The sequence below is a fragment of the Nanorana parkeri genome, unplaced genomic scaffold, assembly GCF_000935625.1.
Source record: "Nanorana parkeri isolate BGI_ZX_2015 unplaced genomic scaffold, ASM93562v1 scaffold6, whole genome shotgun sequence".
NCBI classification, from domain to species: domain Eukaryota; kingdom Metazoa; phylum Chordata; class Amphibia; order Anura; family Dicroglossidae; genus Nanorana; species Nanorana parkeri.
The window spans coordinates 939,895-962,351 of record NW_017306274.1 but is presented as its reverse complement, the minus strand read 5'-3'; the positions used below and the strand labels follow the sequence as shown (position 1 = coordinate 962,351).

Sequence of the window (22,457 nt, the reverse complement as noted above, 5' to 3'; positions counted from 1 at the left end):
ACAGCGCAATAGATGGAAAAAGGCGTGCGCACATGCACACACGCGCACTTCAAACGGTATATCACCTTTGTTTTCCAAGAACAAATGACTTGTTATTCTTTTGCGAAGAGGCTCGAATCCTTTTCCCTATAGATCCAGAATAACCTACACAGACATCTAAATGTCTTTGTTCCAATTTTGTAAGAAGTCTACAGAGTGTTCCCATCAAGTAACGAATTCAAACATTGCTTTAAATCATCATACGCAAACACAAAGCCGGTGCCGTGGCACAGCTTGTTTCGGTGTTGGTGAGCACAAAGGAAAAGATCTCTGTTGAATACAGTATATATATATATACATACAGTATATACATATTAAAGCAGAACTACAGGCAGCTGATGAGTACATTGTTAGAATGCATAAGGGAGCTCTTTTGCATGCCCAAGATTTCGTAATTCTGCTCAGCCTTGTGCTCCTTTCAACTCTTCGTGCAGACCTGTGAAGTCCTTGATGTCAGGCGCTATCAGACGTGCCTGTGAGCTGGCAGCATGGAGGAAACCCACTAGCAGGGAGCAGCCTGTAAAGTCCGAGAGCAGAGGTACCAAGGGGCAATCCAAAAGAGGCTGTCAGATCCAATCCGGGTCGAGGCGGGCAGCAAAGGGTCAAAGACGACAGTCGGTCCAAGGTCGGTACACGGAAGGTCCAGATGAGGGGTCAGGAAGCAAGTGGTAAGGCACACAGGAAGGGAGCTTAGTCGGTCACACCATAAGGTGGAATAACTCAGCAACAAGCCAGGGCTCTGGCCAGGTTTTTATAGCCAGGGGATGTAAGTCCACCCCCCGGTCACCGAGGCAACCAGGAGGCTTCTCTCCCCGAGAGCCAATGGCAGGCGAGAGTTGGTAAGTGTGGGCTGGGAACCTCCCTCAGCAATGCCCACACCTGTTGGCCTAAATGGGCGCGGGCGCGCATGCATACTCGCAACCCGGGCACCAGGAGTTCTGCCAGGCTGGAGGAGGACCTGTGCCCTACGCCGTGCCCCATGACCCCGTGAGGAGGTAACACCCCTGGTCCCCTGACACTTGACCGCTCTTTTCTCATCTGCAGTTAAGTAATTCAGCTTGGACATTGACCCAACCATAGCCCAGCATTCTGACTGGACAATACAGCAACGTCTCACACTGATGAAGTTATCACTCTACTCACTCTGTTCTCTTCTTCTGACAGCAAGCTTTTGGTATTAGATTGACAGCACTCATTTTGATTCATGACTGCAGAGTATGTGGTGCAAGGAGGACGGGAGCTTTGCTAGGGAACTGACTCTTCCTGTAGTAGCCCAATCTTCTAGCAAGTTGGTTATGTGGAGCCCTTAATAGTGAGTGAAACTAGTGTCACAGGGGCACACAGAGGAGGGTTATGTGGAGCCACCGTCACATGCGTCAAACAGCCAATGTTTCAGGGCCACGCAGGATCCCTTCCTCTGGGCGACATAGTGACCTCACTATGTCACCCAGAGGAAGGGACCTTGTGTGGCCCTGAAACGTTGGCAGTTTGACGCATGTGACGATCTAATAAAAGTGCACATACTTTTTGCACGCATCATCGAGTGCTGGTGACCTCTATTGTGGACTGTATCTGACAAGGCACCATCCGTGTTGTCACTTCAAGCACCAATTCTGCGCAAAGGTCTATATGCTATATGGAGTGCAGGTGATTTTCCCATTTTGATATTGTCACAGTAGCATACAGAGGAAGGTCATGTAGAGCCCTTAATGGTGCATGAAACTAGTGTTACAGGGGCACAGAGAGGAGAGTTTTTTTTACTTACAGGCACCTTATAGTGCCTTTCCTTAAAGTGAAACTTTGAGGCCCCTTTCACAATTTCAATGCTTTGAGTTATACAGCTGTTGGCCAACGTATAGCTGGCCAAACGTCAATCTCAGGTCATTAATGCCACTAGAGGGAGCTGAGGAGCATAGGAAATGCTCCTCAGCTCCCTCTAGTATCAGTAATGCCGAGTGAACTTTGTTCACCCAGCTATAGGCTGACCAAACACTTTTTAAGTGAACGCCTTAGTGTTGCCTTAATGCAACTGGAGTAATGCAACACAATAGCATGGGGTATGCTGTGTTTGGGCAGCCCATTTATTTTGAATGGGCTGGCAGTGCACCTTAATGCAGAAAAATTGTGCATGCGTCTTTTTAATAATGCAATGCACGGCAATATGTTGTGCTGCACTGTAGTGCTGCATTGCCTGCAACTTAACAGTGCACAATGGGGGTACCCAGTAGCAGTCTCAGGGCTATTGGATGTCTACACAAAGGAGGTTTTTACTAGAAAAAGCATGAATACAGCATATATCAAATGTATATATCGTCTTTTGGGAACATTGTTGTTGAAGTGAATGGTCTTTTTGCTGAATCACTTCAAGATGGGCTTCAAAGTAAGCCTTCTCTGCATTTATTCATTATTATACACACTGCCTGGCCAAAAAAAAAGTCACCACCTGGATTTAGCTAAACATATAGGACAGAGCCGTCCACTTAATAAGTGTTATGATCTGGGGTTGCTTCGGTTGGTCAGGTCTAGGCTCAGCAATGTTATGTCCCCAAAAAATGAGGTCAGCTTCCTACCTGAATATACTGAATGATCAGGTTTTTCCATCAATGGATTTTTTCTTCCCTGATGGCACATTTGGCATATTCCAAGGTGACAATGCCAGGATTCATCGGGCTCAGATTGTGAAAGAGTGGTTCAGGGAGCATGAGATGTCATTGTCACACATGGATTGGCCACCATAGAGTCCAGACCTTAACCCCATCGAGAATCTTTGGGATGTGCTGGAGAAGACTTTTCACAGTGGTCCGACTCTTCCATCATCACTACAAGATCATGGTGAAAAAGAAATACAACTCTGGATGGAAAAAAATGTTGTGACATTGTATAAGCTTATCGAAACAATGCCATGGTGAATGTGGGCCATAATCAAAGCCAAAGGTGGTCTAACAAGTGCATGACCTCTTTTTTGGCCAGGCAGTGTACGTTCTAATATTGTTGCTGGCATAGATACGAATATGCTCCAAACATATTTACATACTATGAAAATTTGTAGGAAATTGAAGGAATTTAGGAAGCCCTCTAGTTACCAAAATTTGCCCAAAATTTGCCCAAGTTATGTCTACTTCTCAGGCAAGATTGACTGGAGAGACCCTTCCACTCCTACAAAACCTGCGATCATAAACAAAATTACATTTTTGTTGCATTATTTACCATAATCTACATACTTGACCTCAGATATTCATTTTGGGGTGGCTTCCGAGGTTCTAAAGTAATGGAGGAGGTGGCACGGCGGGAGTCACATCGTGAGAAAATTCCAAAACGCTGATAAATTTTTATCTTCCACTCAACTCATTGAAAGCCAAAATGCTCCCCCCATAAAAGACAGAGAAGCCGTTGTAAATATAATGAAAGGTAAACAAGGTAATTTGCATGTGCGGCAACAATAATGAGAGCCGGAGCCAACAACTTGAACGTGCCAGGAGAAATAGGCTGGTGAGCTATGAAAAAATAATATTGCTTCTATTTCGGAGAGGCCTAGAACAGTTGGCTGGTGAGGGCTTCACCGTTACGATGACCATCCTCCAACGCTTTCGGTTCTCTTGCAGATAAACAGCTAGAGCTCTAATCGCTTTAAATCTCCGGGTGAACTTCAGCGGTATCAAATGTCAATATTATTAGATTTCGCTTCCCCGATAGGCACGATCGATGAAGAGATTTACGAAGGGTTCGTGATGCGACTGCGATGATGGTAAAAGGTCCTCCATCATTTTGGGATTATCTCACTTGATACCGGTGACCCCCCCTGGACTTTGAGAGCTCCGTCGCCTTCCAAGACGCTTGGCTGGCATTTTCCATTCGCATCAGAGACTGGCCGCGATCCATGTCTTTGGAAAAGCGCCATCTTCTGTCTTGTCGGCGAGGGGTTCTCATTGGCTGGGAGCAGCCGTCTAAAAAAAAATTTTCTTTGCAGCAGGAAATAAATCTGTCAATTAAAAAAAAAAGGGGAAAACAAAATTGTTTCGGCAGCCAAGTATATGGTTTTTAGAAAATGAAATAAGTAGTTTTGACGGCACCTTTTCGCTACCTTGACCTGTCCTTTCCTCGGAAACTACAAGCAGAATCAATTTTTTTAATTCAGTTTACAATTGAATGTGCGGAGGGTGAACAATGCAAGATATGTCTATGGGAAAGTTTCTCTGACATTTTTATAAAGGTGTTAGCGAGAATGCCTTTCATGAATATCAATTATTTCTGGGATTAGGAGAAGATCCCTATCTCCATCAGAGCTCCATACAATAGGTTCGGTAGAGGTCTAGTAGCAATCTCATGGGGTGGCACAGTGGTGCAGTGTTAGCTCTTTTGCCTTACAGCACTCAGGGTCCCCGGTTCAGGACACTATCTGTGTCAGGAAACCAGGGGTGTCACATCTCCTCGGGTACAGTGTAGGGCACGTGGCTCCTTCGGCCTGACAGAACTACCGGTGACGTGGTTGCAGGTGTGCATGTGCGAAATGGGCGGCGCACACATGGTGGAAAGACTGCGCATGTGCGCCTATTAGGACCATCAGGTGTGGTCCTTGCTGGAGGAGGTTCCCAGCACACACCTTCCATCCCTCTCTTCCTGTCATTGGTTCCCGGAAGCTTCCTGGTTGCCTCGGCGTCCAAGGGGTGATCTTGATTCCACTGGTTATAAAAACCTGGTCAAAGCCCTGGCTTGTTGCTGAGTTATTCCATCTCTATGGTGCAAACACCTAGCCTCTTTGTTGGATCCTGCTGTCGTTTCCTGACCCCTCATCTGAACTTCCTGGTTACCGATCCCTTGGCCTGCCTACCGCTCTTGAATCCTGGCCGCCTGCCAACCCGGACTGGACTTTGACTACCACTTTGGATTTTTGCTCTTGTACATCGCTCTTTGGACCTTCTTGCCCACTTTCTGCCAGTGGGTTCCTCTCCACGCTGTTAGTCCACGGCACCGCCTGATAATCTGCAAGGAGTTTGCATGTTCTCCCTTCCCAGCCATTCAGGAAGCCGGGCGCCGTGTAATGATGCAGCGCCCGGCTTCCTAAATGGCCGTAAAGCCAGCTGACTTCCCGGCTAATCAGGAAGCCAGGTGGCGGATCATTACAAGCCGCCTGGCTTCCTTACTGGGACTTGCGGTATCGGTATTCGGTATCGGTGAGTACTAAAAAAAATATCGGTACCTGTACTCGATACCGAAAAGACAGTATCAGTGCATCCCTAGTATTAGCCCTCCAGACTCATTATAGCAAAGCTCATACTGATAGAGAAAGGAGCAGCACAAGGAGCCAATCAGCTGCGCTGAAGTGCCAACATGAACATTCTGATCGGAGGAGACAGGACAGAGAGATGAACTCATCAGCCTGCTGCTTCTTCTTTCACAGTTCAGTCACACACTGGGTGGTGAGGAGGAGACCCGTAAGTGTTATTTAACTGCAGCAGATAAAAAAAATAAATCGCGTTGGCCAAAGATTCGCCACCTGTCCCTCAGTTTCTGAGATAATCTCAGACCAAATCACCGATATTTATTTTACAATCTTCCTGTTTTTTTTTAATACTGACCCTGACCAATGGCCTATAATTCCTGGAAATAGCCGTCTGGCGGATCCCTGTTGTATTTATTGCGGCCGAAATGGAGATGAGTAAAATGGCAATTTGCTCGCTTCTCCCCTCCAATCTCATCATGTTAAATATGGTTAGGTTGTAAAAAGATCATCTGTCCGCGGCGTTTCAGTGATTATTCCATCAACATTGTTCATCTAACATTCTCCTAATGGCTTTTAAAAACTTGTAAAAATCTGACCTAAATGGAAAATATTGCGTAAGCGAGGAAACAAAATAATTGTTTTTTTTTCCTTTTTTTTTTTTAATGGTTTCTTAATAAGCGGAGCCGGAAAATGGAATTTAGACACTTTAATTAAACAGTTCACGGACCTTGCCCTGTAAGAGAGATGGGAATTAAATTATTACATCCAATGCTTTGGCTGAAATGATACAAGTACAGTCCTGCTGGGCATTAAATCGGCATTTAATAGTGGCGAAGGGGCAGCACAGTGGCGTAGTGTTTAACGCTTTTGCCTTGCAGCATTGGAGGTCCCCGGTTCGAATCCCAGCCATCTGCAAGGAGTTTGCATGTTCTCCTTGTGCTTGTGTGTGTTTCCTCTGACATTCCAAAGACATGCTGGAAGGTTAATTGGCTCCTCTCTAAAAATTGGCCCTCTATGTATGCATGTGAGATAGGGACCTTAGATTGTAAGCTCCTTGAGGGTAGGGACTGATGTGAATGTGCAACTATGTAAAGTGCTGTGTAAATTTCCGGGGCTACATAAATACATATAACAATAATAATAATTTATGCTGCAGAACCGGCCCAGGGTTTGATCAGACTATATATTGATGCTTTAAAACAAGACTCTGAATTTCTGAGACTGCAATCTTTTTTTTTTTTTCCCCTAAGGGAATCTCAGGTCTGCCTCCTGAAACGAATCTGAACTCTTCTGGACCTTGTGTGTTGTCTACGCCAGTGGTTCTCTACCTGTTTTTTCAGTCGCGGTGCCCTTTAAAAGTATGCGAAATCCCCAGTCATCGCAGTCTAAAATGTAAAATGAGCAAACGTAAAAATTTTGAAAAACACATTCGGTCCCTCCGATGTAGAGGGTCCAATATGGATTTTAAGGGGGAACCCATACAAAAACAAGAGTCCCTACTTCACATCAGAATCCCCTTTCACATCAGAATCCCCCTTCACATCACAGCCCCCCTTCACATCAGAGCCCCCCTTCACATCAGAGCCCCCTTTTCACATCAGAGTCCCCCTTTCACATCAGAATCCACCTTTCATATCAGAACCCCCTCCACATCACAGCCCCCTTTCACATTAGAATCCACCTTTCAAATCAGAGTCCCCCTTCACATCAGAGTCCCCCTTTTCACATCAGGGTTCCCCTTTCACATCAGAGGCCCCCTTCACATCAGAACCCTCTTTTCACATCAGAATCCCTTTTCACATCAGGGCCCCTCTTCACATCAGAGTCCCCCTTTTCACATCAGAGTCTCCTTCACATCAGAGTCCCCCTTCACATCAGAGGACCCTTCACATCAGAGTCCCCCTTCACATCAGAGTCCCCCCCTTCACATCAGAACTCCCCTTTGTGTAAAAAAACAAAAAGTGTAACTGTGCTGAAGGTGTCTAAATCCAGCAATGTTTTAGCAACTGAGAGAAGGGTGGTCAGTACAGTGATCCAGCCAGATATTGCATGCACACTGTAGTCAGTCTATCACTTGGAGGACCTAGGAGAAACAAACTATGATGACCTCTGACTATGATGGTGAAGTTACTTGATCATCCAGTCTGGCATAGGCAGGTCGGTAGACGTACTCTTCTGCTCAACATCTGTAGGGAAAAGTTAGTCATTGACCAAGCTATGCTGTCTAGCAGGTGCACCTGGTTTTACGAGCCTGACTAAATAGTTTTGCCGATCTTTGAGCAGAGTACATTTGTATATTTATATACATTACATGTCCAAAGGTTTTCGGACATCTGGCCATCATGCCCATATCCTGTTCCAAAACCATGGGCATCAATATGGAGTTGCCTCCTCGCCCCCTTGCACCCGATGCAGACTCCACTCCTCTGAGAAGTCTTTTAGAGTGTTTCTGTTGGAATTTCTGCCCATTTGGCCAAAAGGACATTTGTCAAGTCAGGTACTGTTGGTGAATGAGAAGACCAGGCTCACCATTGGAGTTCAAATTAATCTCAAAGCATTTCAGGTAAGGTTGAGGTCAGGGCTCTGTGATGGCCACCTCCACACCAAACTCATCAAACCATGTCTTTATGGAGCTGGCTTTCTTCACAAGGGACAATCATGGTGGAAAACTGAAAAGGGCCTTCCCCAAATTGTTACTACAAGGTTGGAAGAGTACAATTGTCTAAAATGTCTTTGTATCTGTAGCATTAGCACAACCCTTCACTGGAGACACCTGCACTCAATCATCTGGAGGTGGATCTACATACATTTGGTCCTATAGTAGGTGTGATGACCAGGTGTCCACAAATTGTTGGCCTTGTAGCATATTTAGCCATGCCTTCAGCTGAAATTCACCTGAAATTGTATTTATTGTTATTATCACTTAACAAGGTTACATTTATTCTCTCCTAAATTACAAAATTAAAAAGCAAGGAAGTGATAGTGTGACCTAAAGAACACCAGTGACCTCCCAGTGTGGTCAGAATGCATTCTATAATGACTCCTAACTCAGCAGCTTTGTGGCCTTTGGGATGTTAACCTCAGATGATCCTTTTCCCACATCATGATGTGAAGTCTTATAAAGAAAATTCATTACCGCCCATCATCTGCGGGAGACAGAGACACTAATCATCGGCGCTGTGTGTCAGAAATGCCCCCAGACAAACCTCAATACTCGTAAATTGCTGGGCAAAGCCGGGTGACGTGTGTCCTCGCTTTGATGGACAATGAGCAGGGGTGGCTCAGGGAGAAATCCAACAAACTTATTGATCCATCACATGCAGGTGCGGGATCTGCAATGATTGGTTCTGGGGACTTCTGTAAAATGTAAGCCAACATTTCAGCCGATTCACTTACAGAAGCAGCAAGAAATATGCAGCCAAGCCACAATTTAGCATTGCCAGTGCAATTGTTTTCCTGAGCTGTGATCCTATTTAATGCCTGTGATGAGCTTCACCACTCCCCAATTTCTTTTTATCTGTAAGGAATGCTCGTTGCCAGTTGGGATTCTGTATTTGATGGATACATGTTCAGCAAACAGGCTTTCCTATTGGGAAAATGGGGTACAGTTGGTCTCTGGGGCATGGTGGGGCTAGAAGATATGTTGTCAGCACACCATTCTGCTTCGGAATGTCATCTTTATTCGTATTCCTTCAGCATGACATGTGAATGCAACGTTTCGGAGCCTCAAAGGACCCCTTCGTCAGACAACCGTGTTTCGGTAAGGTGTGCGAAGGGGATATTACAAGGACATGGCGGGGCTAAGCACTCTCACCCCTTATTCCTTCTCTAACTGAAGAGTAATGATCCATTAAGGAGATGGGGAAGGGGGTATACAAAACCTTGCCTGCCACTTGGGAACAGGCAGACCCACTATGCTTTACGTCATATTAAACATTTATGTCACATCTCCTACTGCTAGTTCCCTGGTGGTCCCCATCTGCTAGTTCCCTGGTGGTGTTTTCTGAGTCCCTGACCCAAAAGGAGCATGCAACAAGGAGTGTCCAGGTGAGATCAGGTCTCTACATACCTGTCTTGGGTCAGTACCCTATCAATTATTTAAAACTGAACTCCAGGCAAAAAGCTAAATACACCATAGAAACAATATATACGGTATTACATATTACATTATGTATGTCCCAAATACAAGAACTGAGATAGGACTTGTAATCACCTTCAGCCAGACCTAGGTGTCCCTTTCAGACAGAATACCAAGGTGGTGACCACCTTTTCTCTACTGCATTTAAAGAGGGCCTTCGTCCTCTTTAATGGCTTCCCATAATTTTCCTCCTCTGACCCCCTCCCCATAACACAAGCAGATATTAAAGGGTATCTGTGGTCAAAAACTAAAAAGAAATCTGTATTTCTAAATTGAGTTTCCATAAGTTCTATCCCACTCCTAATAACCATACCCATCGAGAAGTTTAACGACTTCCTTTTTAAATGTCTGTTTTTATGTATTTTGCCTTTTTTTGTGCCCCGTACCTTTAAAGACTGAACAATTACTCTAAGGTGTCTTACTGATACACGGACCTGGTACCTGTCCGGCTCGAAGTATCCTATAATAACCTATAATAGGTTGCAAACCAACTTGTAATATAAGAATCATCCACCGGCCTTCCTTTTAAGGGTTAAAGAGTAGATGCCAGGGTCCAGATTGATGTCTTGCGCACGGAGAGTGGGGGGTGTTATGTCTGACTGTCAGAAGATAGCCACAAGGTTAATTGTCTGCACCTGAGCAGCACATGTGATTAAGGATCACAGTGCCATGCAGAGACAGATGGGAGTTCTGGGGCGATCGCTGTCACAGCCAACTCTTGGTGGATGGAGCTGTTCTGCTAGACAGATGGGAAGGGTTGTGTTTGGGACATTTTTATACAAGGACACCAGGTTGGTGATATACATCCTCTGATGGTATCTGGTCAAATGCATTTTGTGAAGGCGAGGGAACTTTTTGTGCATCTGTGGATCCGCCAGCCGGTTCTCTTGGGAAGGTTTGCTTGTCTTTCAAGTCTCTTCCTCCTTGAAGTCTGTACTTATATATTATTTGTAGGGTTGACCCTGCCGGGAGACAAGCTGGTGTTATTTCACACTGTGTACTCTAGTGGGGTCAAGTGGCAAGCTTTCTTGCCTTTTGACCCCAAATGTGTTCTGCTGGGGGAACATCTTATCAATTCAACATCTTCAACCCTGGCTCAGTGCACCATCAGATACATTACGATATTGCTGGAAACCACCATAGCCTTTAGGGATGCTTGTGGGTATTTGTTGGTCAGATTTGGTCTAGTTCACATTAGTAAAAGCAGGGGGAATGCATTTTCCAGGACCAGAACAGCAGGCTTTACATCAGACCTTACAACAGTGGTGCTTACGTATCCATATGTTCCATGCTGTCCATAGAACTCTAAACTCTTCAGCTGCTTCTAATGTACTCTCTGTACCAAGATAGTGTAAGGATAAAATGGTGGCCGCGCATGCGCAAAGACCCTATCTCCGAAGATGGACCATAGCGTCGACAGTGCGCGGAAGGGCGCGCAAACTCTGCTGCTTGCTGCCTGCCCCTGACCTTGGCCTGTTTCCTGGACTTCGCTCTTGCCTTCTGATTCAGTACCTCGCTGCCCAGCTGGCTCTGACCTTTGTCTTTCTGGACCACGATTCCTGTCTCCTGAATCTGTTCCCATGCTGTCCGCCCGGTTTTTACCTTTGGCCTGCTGACTTCACTACCAGACGTCTCCTGCAAGGTGTCAGCTTCCATACCTGGCACTCGTGCTCCTCGCTGTCGTGCAGCCTTCTGTTTCAACCCCAGGGGTTGCAGGACACGAGCCGCAAGAGAAGCCTCCTCATTTTCTGGTCTCTGCCTAAGGTACGTGATAGATAGTGTATCAAGTAACTTTGGTGGAGAACTGGTCCCAACAGTACATGTGGTCTGGCATCATTGGTGTGTCCTATGGGTCCCCGATAGGGGGACTGTCCCCCTTTGGCCTGCCCTAGCGTTATAATCTTTGATTTTTTTTTGGCTCATACTTCAGTACTCTCATCAATCAATGCCAGTTAAAGCTCGGAGGAAAGAGAAGCCGAGATCCCCCAAAGCACGTTGGCTATTATCTATTAACCTTTACCAAGAGTAATACACCTATACTGGACCAATCATTTATTTGAAGTGCTCTCACTCTTTATATGTCCTTTAGTTAGTGGACCAGGATATCAGGCTAGGCTAGAGTGGCGCATAGCAGGCCAGGATAGGCACAAGGATGCCAGGCATATTGGAGACTTGCAACCAGAGTGCCAAGTGTACTGGAGTGCCAGATGTATCAGAACAGAGGAACTCTGTACCAAGATACCAGTTGACCAGAGTGGCAGAACGTGACCAGGATACCAGGAGGGGGACTAGAGTAGTGCCAAAGGGGCTATGCGACACGTGGACAAACATTTAATCGGTTCACTGTGTATGCTGGCCCTTTAAGAGTTTGACAGCATGATGTGGCTGTCTGACCCTCTACCTCCCTGTGGTAAAGCCTGTAAGCGATTAAGCACAAAAAACAAAGTTTTTGGTACATTTTCTTTTTAGGTTGAATATAAAGTTGTTGACTTCTGCGCACTGTGTGTTTCAGCATGTGCTTACCCTGCTCTGTCATTTTATGTGGCCTACCACTTGGTGGCTGAGTTGCTGTTGTTCCCAGTTGCTTCCAATTTCTTATAACACCACTAACAGGTGACTGTGAAATATTTAGTAGCAAGGACATTTCACGGAGCACCTGAATCCAATGATTTGGAGGGGGGTCCCAATACTTTTGGCAATATAGTGTATCTAGCACAAACCGTGCTGGACAAAGCAAACGCAATGCCAAGCGACAAGTGCGAGTTTGGAAAGTGAACAGAGGTCGCAATTGTTATTCCGTTCCATGTATCTTCGCTCCCCATGTTCCAGTCTACAGCAATATGACCTTTTCACAGCAAGAAAGAATTACAACGGAGAGCCCAACTTTACTATAAATACCGGCGACCATCCATAATCCGAGGCCAAATTGGACACCGCCAACGGCGGAGAATTATAAAAAAAAAAGCTGTGCATCAACATTATGTAAGCGATTAATTAATCACGCTGCGTAATTAAAAAGAGCCGTCTTATCAGGCAGTACATCTTCTAAGTTGTATGACATCTTCATCACGCCGGCCCGAGTGATAGCTATTTGTATCGGATCCCGATTGGCGGACCTGACATTTAAACAATTAATTATTAGCATCTTCCATCGCTCTGCGCTCTCTTTAATCCCGTAATGTTTTATTTCACCGAGAAAAGTAAAAAAAGAAAAACATGAATATGTTGCACTTAAAAGAGAGATATGGGATAAGTGTTTTTCCCCATAGTTCTCTTTAGGGTCACGGGAGGACATATACTAGAATCCTCCTGTGACCCAAAGCTCAGTATATCGTGAGCTACAGCTAGCGTATACTGAGACGGCCGCAGCCGGGACGGATCCCGACAATGCTGTCGAGATCCACCCAGCTGTGTGAATGACAGCTGGCTCTCACTTGTATGCAGCCTGCATACAGGGGGACGCATTGAGGAACCTGGCATTGGGGTAGCAGAGAGAGTAAATCTGGGCCCTGATGGTGAGCTTAATATGTATATACTGTGTATATATATCTGTGGTTTATTCAAGTCCCTTCTAGAAGCTTGTACACGGTTTATTCTGAATGCGCCTAAGATTTCTACAAACAGTAAAAACAAAGACTGCCGGAGTGGCTTTTATTATCGTCTGACCCGTAACAAGCTTTCTGTGATTTGGTGGGATGGCACCTCCAGTCGCTGCAGTCAGATCATTTTAATGGCAGCGGGGAGGCGGCTGACAGCTGCTGCATTTCACTGAAATTCCCTCCAGCAGCCTCCAGCAGGGAGATCCGGCGTCTGGCTGCTGTGCCTGGATACGTTTATTGCTTGCTGGTGTCTCACTCGGGGTAGCGGGACTGCCCAGCCTGATAATGCGCAGCGCTGCAGGCCACAGATTGCTTTACGGGTTGCCAAATGATAGACTTTGCGGCAGATTTGCAAATGTAAAGCACTTTTATTGTAAAGTTTGATTTACTGCTTAACTGCTAGTAGAGTTACGCACGACGGCGCCGAATTGTTGTTTATCAATGCGTTTTAGGGATGGGAGGGTGATAGAAGAGGAGAGGGAAGGAAGGGAGGGAAGAAGGACGGAAGGAAGGGAGGAAGGAAGGTACAAAGAGGGGATAGGATGGTTGAGGACAGGAAATAAGAAGAGTAAAGGGAAGGGAGGAAAAGAGAGGTGAGGAGACAGAAGGGTTGAGAAAAGAAGGAGACAGGAAGGGTGATGACAGGGGACGGGAGGTATGCCGCCTCTCTTTCGTGCCACTGTCAGGCTCCCGGGCCATTGCCATGTGCCTGACTTTTAAGAGGGGATGACTCCATCATGACTGTCAGTCATATTGGTGTCATCCTCTCTGAATGTGTCACCTGATGCACCCCTTTTCTGACACCACTGGGAAGAACAAGAAGACAGGAGGGGAGAGGAGATGGGAGCGATGAGGAGAGGAGATGGCAGAGGCAAGGAGAGGAAATGGGAAAGGCAAGAAACGGAGACGGAGAAGGGAAGATGGGAAGGACAAGGAGAGGGGACAGGAAGGGTGAGGAGACAGGGAGGGTGAAGAAACAGGAGGGGTGAGGAAGGGATGGGAAGGGCAAGGAAAAAGAGAGAAATGGTGAGGAGAACAGATGAAAGGAGCAAGGAGAGAAAACATGAAGAGGTGGAAGGGGTAAGGATAAAGGGTAAGGAGAGGAAATGAGAATGGATTAGGGTTAGAGAAGTGATGAAAGGATCAAGGAGCAGAGACAAAAAGGCTGAGGAGAGGGAAAGAAAAGGTGAGTAAACAGGAGGGTTGAGGAAAGGAGACAGTAATGGTAAGGAATAGAGACAGGAGGAGTAAGGAAAGGAGACAGGACACCTAAGGGGAGAACATAGAAAGCGTGAGAAGAGGAGACAGAAAGGGCAAGGAGAGGAGAAAGGAAAAATGAGGAGAGGAGACAGGCGGGGCAAATTGAGGAGTCAGGAAAGATGAGAAGCGGAGATAGGAGGGGTGAGGAGAGGAGACAGGAAAGATGAGGAGAGGAGACAGGGATGGGGAGAAGATAGAACGGGTGAGAAGAGGAGAAAGGAAAATTGAGGATAGGAGACAGAAGGGCCAAAGTAAGGAGTCAGGAAAGATGAGGAGGTGTGAGGAAAGGAGAAAGTACAGCTAAGGAGAGAAGATAGAAAGGGTGAGGAGAGAAGAAAGAAAACATAAGTTGACAAACAGGAGGGATGAGAAGAGGACACAGTAGAGTTGAGGAGAGGAATCGGGTGGGGTAATGCGAGAAGACAGGATGAGTAAGGAAAGGAAACAAGATCCCTCATCTGCCGCAGCGGCTGGCTGTCACTGACACAGCTCCGCAGCGGCTATGAGGGGAAATGCGCCGTGGTCGCTGCTGAGCTGTGTATGTGACAGCCATCACCCCTACATGCCATAGCGACCCAGGCGGCCCTGGCCGGGCCCCCCCCTGTGCCCAGGCCCCATAGCGGCCGCCTGGGTCGCTATGGCGATTGTTACGCCACTGATGACAGGTCTCCTTTAAATGCTTCTGAAAACATTACAAAAGCGGGATCTTCTGGTCACCTTCTTCTATCCGCAGCATATCCGCAAGTTAAATCTCTTTAATTGTTTCTCCTTCGATGACTTTCACTTTTCTTTTTCTATGTAAAACGGAGGTTTTAGATATTCTCGGCGCAGTTGGAGAGGCCGTATATCCAGGATGACATTGCCGTCTCCTCACAAGACGATCCTGACAATGAAATTTACGGTTGTATTATAAAACAATCTGAGGATATGGAATACGTGTAGCCAAACCAAGACATCCCTGGCATTTCCAGGCCCGGGACGTGTCCCCGGCGGGCGGAATGACGGGCTGGCTCCTGTTCTTTCAGCTTTCATCGGTTTTAATGTAGAATTTGGAAAATATAATCCCAAAGTCTAAAAATATTATTGCTATTCTTCCTTTTATTATTGTGAAGCAAGTCTGCAGCTAAAGGAAGAGTAAACCCCCCCCGTCAATGTTTTCCTTTGCCATCTGTATCTCCTTGGGGAGATTTCCTTCACTTCCTGTCCTGTCGATGGAACAGGAAGTTCATTTTCCTCACTTACTGAAATAGGAAGTAGACATGTAAAGGCTCAAAAAATTCATTTTGTATCGATTTGTCTTTGGGGGTTTTTTTTGGATTTTATTTAGTTCATTATTTTTGAATTCGGATTGATTAAAAATGTTTGTTTTTGGATCAATTCGAATGTATTTGGATGGAGTTCATTATGTGGTTCAAAGTGAAAATCCCCCCAAAAAACAGCACGGGGTCACCCCAAATTCCTACAAGACCCTTTAGGTCTTGTAAAAAAAAAGACATGAAGGCCTAAAAGGCGTGTGCGGGTGGGGGGTGGTACAGGAAATCAATTGTGTTCCTCCTTCCCCCTCCTGCACCATACCAGGCCACATGCCCTCAATATAGGGAGGGTACTTTGCCAGGGGGGGACCCTGGCACTGTGGTTGTGGGGGGGGTGTAGGCAGGGGGGCTTATCTGAATCTGGGTGCCCCTTATCATAAAGCCTGACAGGGGTTCTAACAAAAAAAAGAAGTGTTGCTTTTACACTAGATATACCAAGATATACTCATAGATGGCAGCGCGCATGCGCAGAACACGCTGGCGGCTGATATTGCCACTGCTCTATCAGTGTGACGTCACACTGAAAATGCAGAACGAGCGGCGGCCGTGTCAGCCGACGGCGCGCTTTGTGCGCCGCCATCTTGGAGTGTATCTTGGTGTATACAAAGATTTAATCAAAGACGGCGGCACGCCTGCGCAGAACGCGCCTGGCTGCCGCACGTTCTGCACACAAATTTATGTATGCCCATATATAGTTTTAGTATATTCGGGCATATAATAAATTCGTTATTTCAGATTCGGACGAACCGCCAAATCAACTGAATTACGTTGATTTGCATGTTTGTCCGAATCCGAATGCACATGTCTAATATTTATAGTGTTCATAGAACCGGACTGCATTGCTGTAATAAATACGGAAGCTTCAACCGGGCTTTAGTTGCCTGGGCCAGGAGCGGGCAAGCCCTATGACAATCAATATACATGGGCCGGGTGACTGCGTACTAGCCGAGGTGATCGGGAAAACATTATTCCAAACATGTCTGTGTCTGGATTATGGTTGATGGCGAGAACAGAGCATATAATCTGCGGCGGCTCTGAGGGGATGTTTTTTTCATCAGCAGTATATTAGTTTCTCCCTTCCAGTAAAGGGATTTGTGATTTCAGGCAAGAGTTGTCACTTCCGACACTGCCGCGCGTCTCATTATGCAAGCGTAGCGCTCCCTCTGTGCATCGAGGCGGCGAGCGTGCGGCTGGATTATAGGTGTCACGACGTTACATATTCAGATGCAATAAAGCATTATTGGCAGATGATAAATGAAACATATAACGTTATTGAGGGCTCATGTATATGTGTCATCGTATGTGGGCTCCTCCTGGGGAATCGCTTCAATATTACCTGTACAGGGATTCTACAGATCCTGGCTGCTTTCATATGGCTTCCAATATATTACATATAGGAGCATATTCATAAAGGGTTCGCCCCCAGGGTATAGCTGGACGAATGCCATTCGCACGGAAGTACTGCCACTAGATGGAGCCAAGGAGCAAAGGAATTTCCTATACTCCCCTCAGTTATGCTCCCTGAGCTGCTTGGGGCTCGTTCACCCCAGCCCCCAGGTATTATGCAATGTATAATGCATGTGCACTTGGCAGTCAATATTTATATATATATTGTGACATCTCAATAAAGCAAAAAACAAAAAAGTAAAATGGGCAATGCGTTGTAACAATGAATCACACTAGTTACTGATTTACTTTTGGGGGTTTGTTACCTTATAGAAATGTCACAAGAAAATGTTTCATTCAATGCTATGCACCAATACATTACCTATAGGGAATAATTAAAAGGATCCCTACATATGGATTCCAAAATATTATGGGGGGGATTTAAAGGGTCCCTACACTACAGATCCTGACAAGTGTCATATCGATATCCTGACAGCTATCATATGGGTTCCACAATATTACCTATTGGGGGGCGGGGGGGGATGTGATTTAAAGAGTCCCTGCAGATCTTGGCAGGTGTCATATGGATTCCAATACAACTGACCCAGTGGTTTTGGGGGTCTGCGGGCATATTTGCATCGGGGTATCCCTATAATTAAGAGGGCACCCAGATGCTGCCGCCCCCCCTTTTGAATGAGTAGGGGTACTTGTACCCCTACTCATTCACTAAAGGGTTAAAGGTCAATGTAAATAAACACACCACACTTTTTGAAAAAATCCTTTTAATTGGAAAAAAAACAGTAAGTTTTTGACAATCCCTTTATTTTTTTTAAAAAATGGCTCCATTGACATAATCCCGCGTCAATCACAATGAACGACGCCCGCCGACTCGCCGAAATAAAAAAGTCCAGCCGCACGTCGACCCGTCCGAACCCAACGAAGACTCGCTCCAAAATGACATCTCCGGCCCGAATGTAAACAAATGGGCGGAGCCAGCCGTGACGTCAGACAAATCGTTCCGGACCTTTTGAGCTGTCATAGAACACAATAGCATTTGGGAGTTCCCAAATACCTTTTGGGTCTGGGAGCCGAGGTGACACCTCGGCCCCCAGACTACGTGAACAGGATGGAGTTAAGAAAAAAAAGATAGCAGGAGGACTGAAATACCGTTTTTAGAGAACGCCATTTGGAACTGCCTACGGTACTGGTCATGTGATCAAAAGCCTAGACATTTAGTCATGTGACATCTGCTAAAGGCTCAGCGCAGATCTTGTGAGCAACTTCCTAGCCTTTTAGTCGTCTGAGCAGCACTGGAGGGAGCCGCAAGCAGCATTTTCTACGGGAAAGTCAAGCACGTCAGCTCTTCTGTTATTTACCCGCGACGCGGTTAACGTTTGAGTTCGGGTCGCTTTAACACAATGGCGCAGCAGGGCAAAATGCATTTCCTAGATTTGTTTTCGGCCACCAGACTCGGCTTTATTTTGAGCGTTCTTTTTCTTGTACCGCGGCCGCGGGTGACTCACTTTGGACGACTTATTTCCCTGCCACTGGCTAACCGGAGACGTGTGGGTTTTAAAGCCTTTAAGTACGGCCTTTAAAGGTAAGGAAAATAAATAAACAGCATGGGAGCCATTACCGGGGGAGAATGGACCTCAGGGGCCACACTTTGATTATCCCTTTCGGTTATTTACCGTGTAAAGGAAAATTTTCACCGTGTGTGACCGTAGGTGCTGTGAGAATTGGTAGTGCGCTAAGGACATAGTCCACTCACAAACTTCTTCTACTTAGGGCTTCCGGCCCACTTTTATTGATAAGTTCACACAAATTTTCCCTCGCAGGGGGTTTTTCCGACATTTTTGACGCAACGTCACTTGTCTCATCGAAATCCCAGATGTCAAAGTCTCACCGACTCCAGGTTGTCACCTTAACAGAACTTCTGCCACGTAGGCTGTATCCCACACACTGGCCACACAGACGGGTTCTCCTCAATGCACCACACAGGTTGGTGCCAAGATGGAGCCCTGCCGAATCCTGGACAGACACCTCCTCTGTCTCCCAGCTGGAACCCTGAGGGATAGTTCACGCCAGCCCCAGTGCGTTTCGGTGCCGGAACGCACAGGATCGCGACCCGGCCGGCTCACTTTGTTTTGGAGAAGGAGGGGGCATGGCCAGAGTCGGAGCTAGACATTCCGCCACCCGGGGCAAAGACTCCGAGTTGCCCCCCCGACCCAAGGAAGAAGTTCTCCATCCAACATCCGCCACAAAACAAAGCAAGCAGGCCGGGATGCGATCCAGTGCGTTCCGGCACCGAATTGGGCCAGAATGAACTGGGGCTGTTGTGAACTAGCCAACTAACTAACTGACTAACTAACTGAGTCCAATGGCAGCCAGGCAATTTGCATTGTCAGAATCAGCCAAGCAATGGCAGCCCTCGTATTTCTCCTCATTACAAGTTTATTTTAATGTCTTCAGTCCTTGAAATGACTTCTCATCCTCCCCTGCAGTCCCCGCCCAGAACTGAGCGTCACACACCGACCATGCGACAAGGTCACTGTGCACTGTAGCCCCGCCCACTCCCTGGCAGCATTCGCCTCTCCAGCTTCGTACGCTCCGCTCTGCGTCCCCCCTCGACGTCATCGCGCCGCCACACGTCTCTTCCGCTTCCTGTGAAAGGTCGCTGTGACCGGTGTTGCAGTCTCGACTCATCTGAGCCGCTTCCGCCGCCATGTTGTCCCTGTCCGCCCGCTCTGGGGCCCTCTTCCCCTACCTGTCCGCTACCCACTACGCCGTGGCCGGGCAGCTGAAGCCTCTGGTGTCTGGGGTGGTCACGCACGGTGAGAAGGTGCTGCTGGACGCGAAGAGACCTTCCTTGTGGGGGCAAAGCGCCGGGGGGGAGATCTACGCTACCGTCAGGATCAGCGGTGGGTATGAGGGACAACTCGAGGTCACCTCAGGCTGTGTGGGGGGTGGGGTAATGTCCAGGTTGGGCTCTACTTGGATGTGGGAGGGGGTTCCAGGCTGGGGTATGGGTATCTTTCAGGGTGTGGGGCAATCTTTCAGTTTGGGGGGGTGTCTGTTCCAGACTGGGGGATATCTTTCTGGGTAAGGTGGGTGAATCTGACGGGCTGAGGCCTATTTTCCATTTTGGGGGGTGGGGATCTTCAAGGCTGAGGTGCATCTTCCCAGATGGGGGAATCTTCCAGGAAGAACTAGGATGTGAGAAGGGCTGGACTGGCACCACTTCCTGTTCCTTTTTATACTCCAGGTGGATAAGTTAGGACCTCTGTCAGCCTGGCATTGCTCTCTGTCACTGCTGGTGGATATGTCCCTTCACTTCCTGTGATCACAACAGGAAGTGAGAGGGGTGACCCCCTTGGACAATTGTCTCCAGAACAGGTGTCCCCTCTATTCCTGTTGTGGTGACAGCTGCAATCATTTGCATGTTCCCCCTCACCTTGGATGGGGTCTAAGAAGCAAACAGAGAGGCAGAATCTCCCTGGGAGGTGGTGGGGGTCCGATGGTGGGGGTTCTGAGCCTGGGAGCCGTTGTACTTTCTCTCGACACTGAACTTTTATTGTAGTTTTTATTACTTGTTTGGTATGTAATGAGTTTATAGATGAGCTCACCTCACATGGGGGTGGGGGGGTCTTCCAGGCTGAAGAATGGGATGAGAAAAGGTCTTATCTGGTTCATACTCTGTCCAGGATGAAAGATGGTTTTGGCGTTGTCTATACGTTGTTTCTCTGCTACATGTAAGTGAAAGCTGCACCTTTAGTCATGACTTTGTTTCTTGCCCTTCGCAGGTCCTTCCTCCGTTCGCTTCTTGCACACTGATGTCACAGTCCCAGAATTCTCAGACTATCGCCGCTCACAAGTTACCGACAGCAAAAAGTCCTCGCAGCCCAGCGGCGAAGCGAGGAAAGGCTTCTCTTACCTGATCACCGGCGCCACCACAGTCGCCACGGCCTACGTGGCAAAGAACGTAGTCTCCCAGTTCGTCTCCAGCATGAGCGCGTCCGCCGACGTCTTGGCCTTGTCGAAGATCGAAGTGAAGCTGTCGGACATCCCGGAAGGCAAAAACATGTGCTTCAAATGGCGGGGCAAGCCTCTGTTCATCCGTCACAGGACGGCCAAGGAGATCGAGCAGGAGGCCGCCGTCGACTTGGGCGAGTTGAGGGACCCGCAGCACGACCTCGACAGGGTGAAGAAACCCGAGTGGGCGATCCTCATCGGGGTCTGCACTCATCTTGGCTGTGTGCCCATTGCCAACGCCGGAGACTTTGGCGGGTACTATTGCCCTTGCCACGGCTCCCATTATGACGCATCTGGCAGGATTAGGAAGGGCCCGGCGCCTCTGAACCTGGAGGTTCCCGACTATGAGTTTCCATCTGAAGACCTTGTAATAGTTGGATAGACTTTTGCTGTTGGCCTTTACGTGTTCCTATCTTCACAACCTTAAATGCTTTTAAAGATCGGTGTTAAATATTTTAATAAGTCATCGCACTCGATATGAAGATCTCTCGTTTCTGCTGTACAGAGTGATCGTAGAGTGTCGGCTGTGACATCCTGTACAAAGAAAACATTAAATTCTGACTTTACAGAGTAACTGCCCCTCCTCCTCGTTTCTTTTTGTTTAGATTCTCATCATTGTGGTACGGAACTATGGGGTACATTTATTAAAGTGGACCTACCATGGCTGGCAAAGGTTTGGCACGGAAGGTCTGCTTTATTCTGTTGCACAGCAAGGCAGTACTACACAGGAGCAGCGAGACAGATTAATATAAGGCAGATTTACCCTAAACACGGGTAGGCAACCTCAGCACTCCAGCTCTATTGAAACTACAAATCCTGTCATGCCTGTGGCCGTTAGACTTGCGGTGCCCCGTGGGACTTGTGGTGCCCCATCGGCTGAGGTTGCGTACCCGAGCTCTGAGGCCAGGAGCAGGATATTTTGGCTCTGCAGCTGTGGTAAAACTACAGATCCCATGAGGCATTGCAAGACGGACAGCCACAGGCATGATGGGATATGTAGCTGAAGTTGCCTTCCACTGATGCAGCCCTTTTCCTCCACATCTGGACTCTCAGACCTTGTTCATACTGGCTTCAACTTGTACAAAAGCAGAGTGTACAGCAAAGCTTTTGGCAGGCTTTGAGCAGCTTTATGAAAGCCTCCAATGAATTCTTCAGCTCCAGTTTGAGACTGTTGAAGACCCCCTGACAACTTTTCTTTAGCCTTGCAGTGGGGTTACCCCTGCACTGCAAGGGTTAAGCGCTTGTTTTGGTGCAAAAATAAGTTCTATTCACCTGAACCTTGCAGGCGGACAGCTGTCGCAGCGCTCCCTCCAGCCTGTCTCCTGTGCTGCAGTGATGTGTCCCTCGGGATCCTCGCATCCCATACTGTATTGGATGTGATGACTTGAGGACCTTAGACGGCTGCAGAGGATGAGGCGACAGGCTGGAAGGACCGATCTTAAGAGCCAGCTGGCCCTGAGGGTCAGGTG

General features: G+C 47.3%; 1 protein-coding gene across 2 annotated transcripts; it reads left to right on the top strand.

The window, feature by feature from the left end:
• Positions 1-13,415: 13,415 nt before the first annotated feature.
• LOC108784293 (cytochrome b-c1 complex subunit Rieske, mitochondrial) lies at positions 13,416-21,558 on the top strand. Of its 2 annotated transcripts, XM_018553063.1 has the most exons (3): positions 13,416-13,427; positions 19,652-19,877; positions 20,760-21,558. In XM_018553063.1, exons 2-3 carry the CDS (start codon positions 19,682-19,684, stop codon positions 21,368-21,370), a joined length of 807 nt encoding a protein of 268 aa, XP_018408565.1. In that variant the 5' UTR covers positions 13,416-13,427; positions 19,652-19,681; the 3' UTR covers positions 21,371-21,558. The 2 variants fall into 2 exon arrangements, with proteins under 2 accessions (XP_018408565.1, XP_018408558.1); XM_018553056.1 differs by lacking the exon at positions 13,416-13,427 and having other exon boundaries at positions 19,602-19,877.
• Positions 21,559-22,457: the final 899 nt, after the last annotated feature.

Bases quoted from the DNA above. Each gene is read 5' to 3' on its own strand.
- LOC108784293 (XM_018553063.1), top strand. From the start codon at position 19,682: ATGTTGTCCCTGTCCGCCCGCTCTGGGGCCCTCTTCCCCTACCTGTCC. The intron at 19,878-20,759 runs GTGGGTATGAGG...TGCCCTTCGCAG, and splicing joins CGCTACCGTCAGGATCAGCG to GTCCTTCCTCCGTTCGCTTC.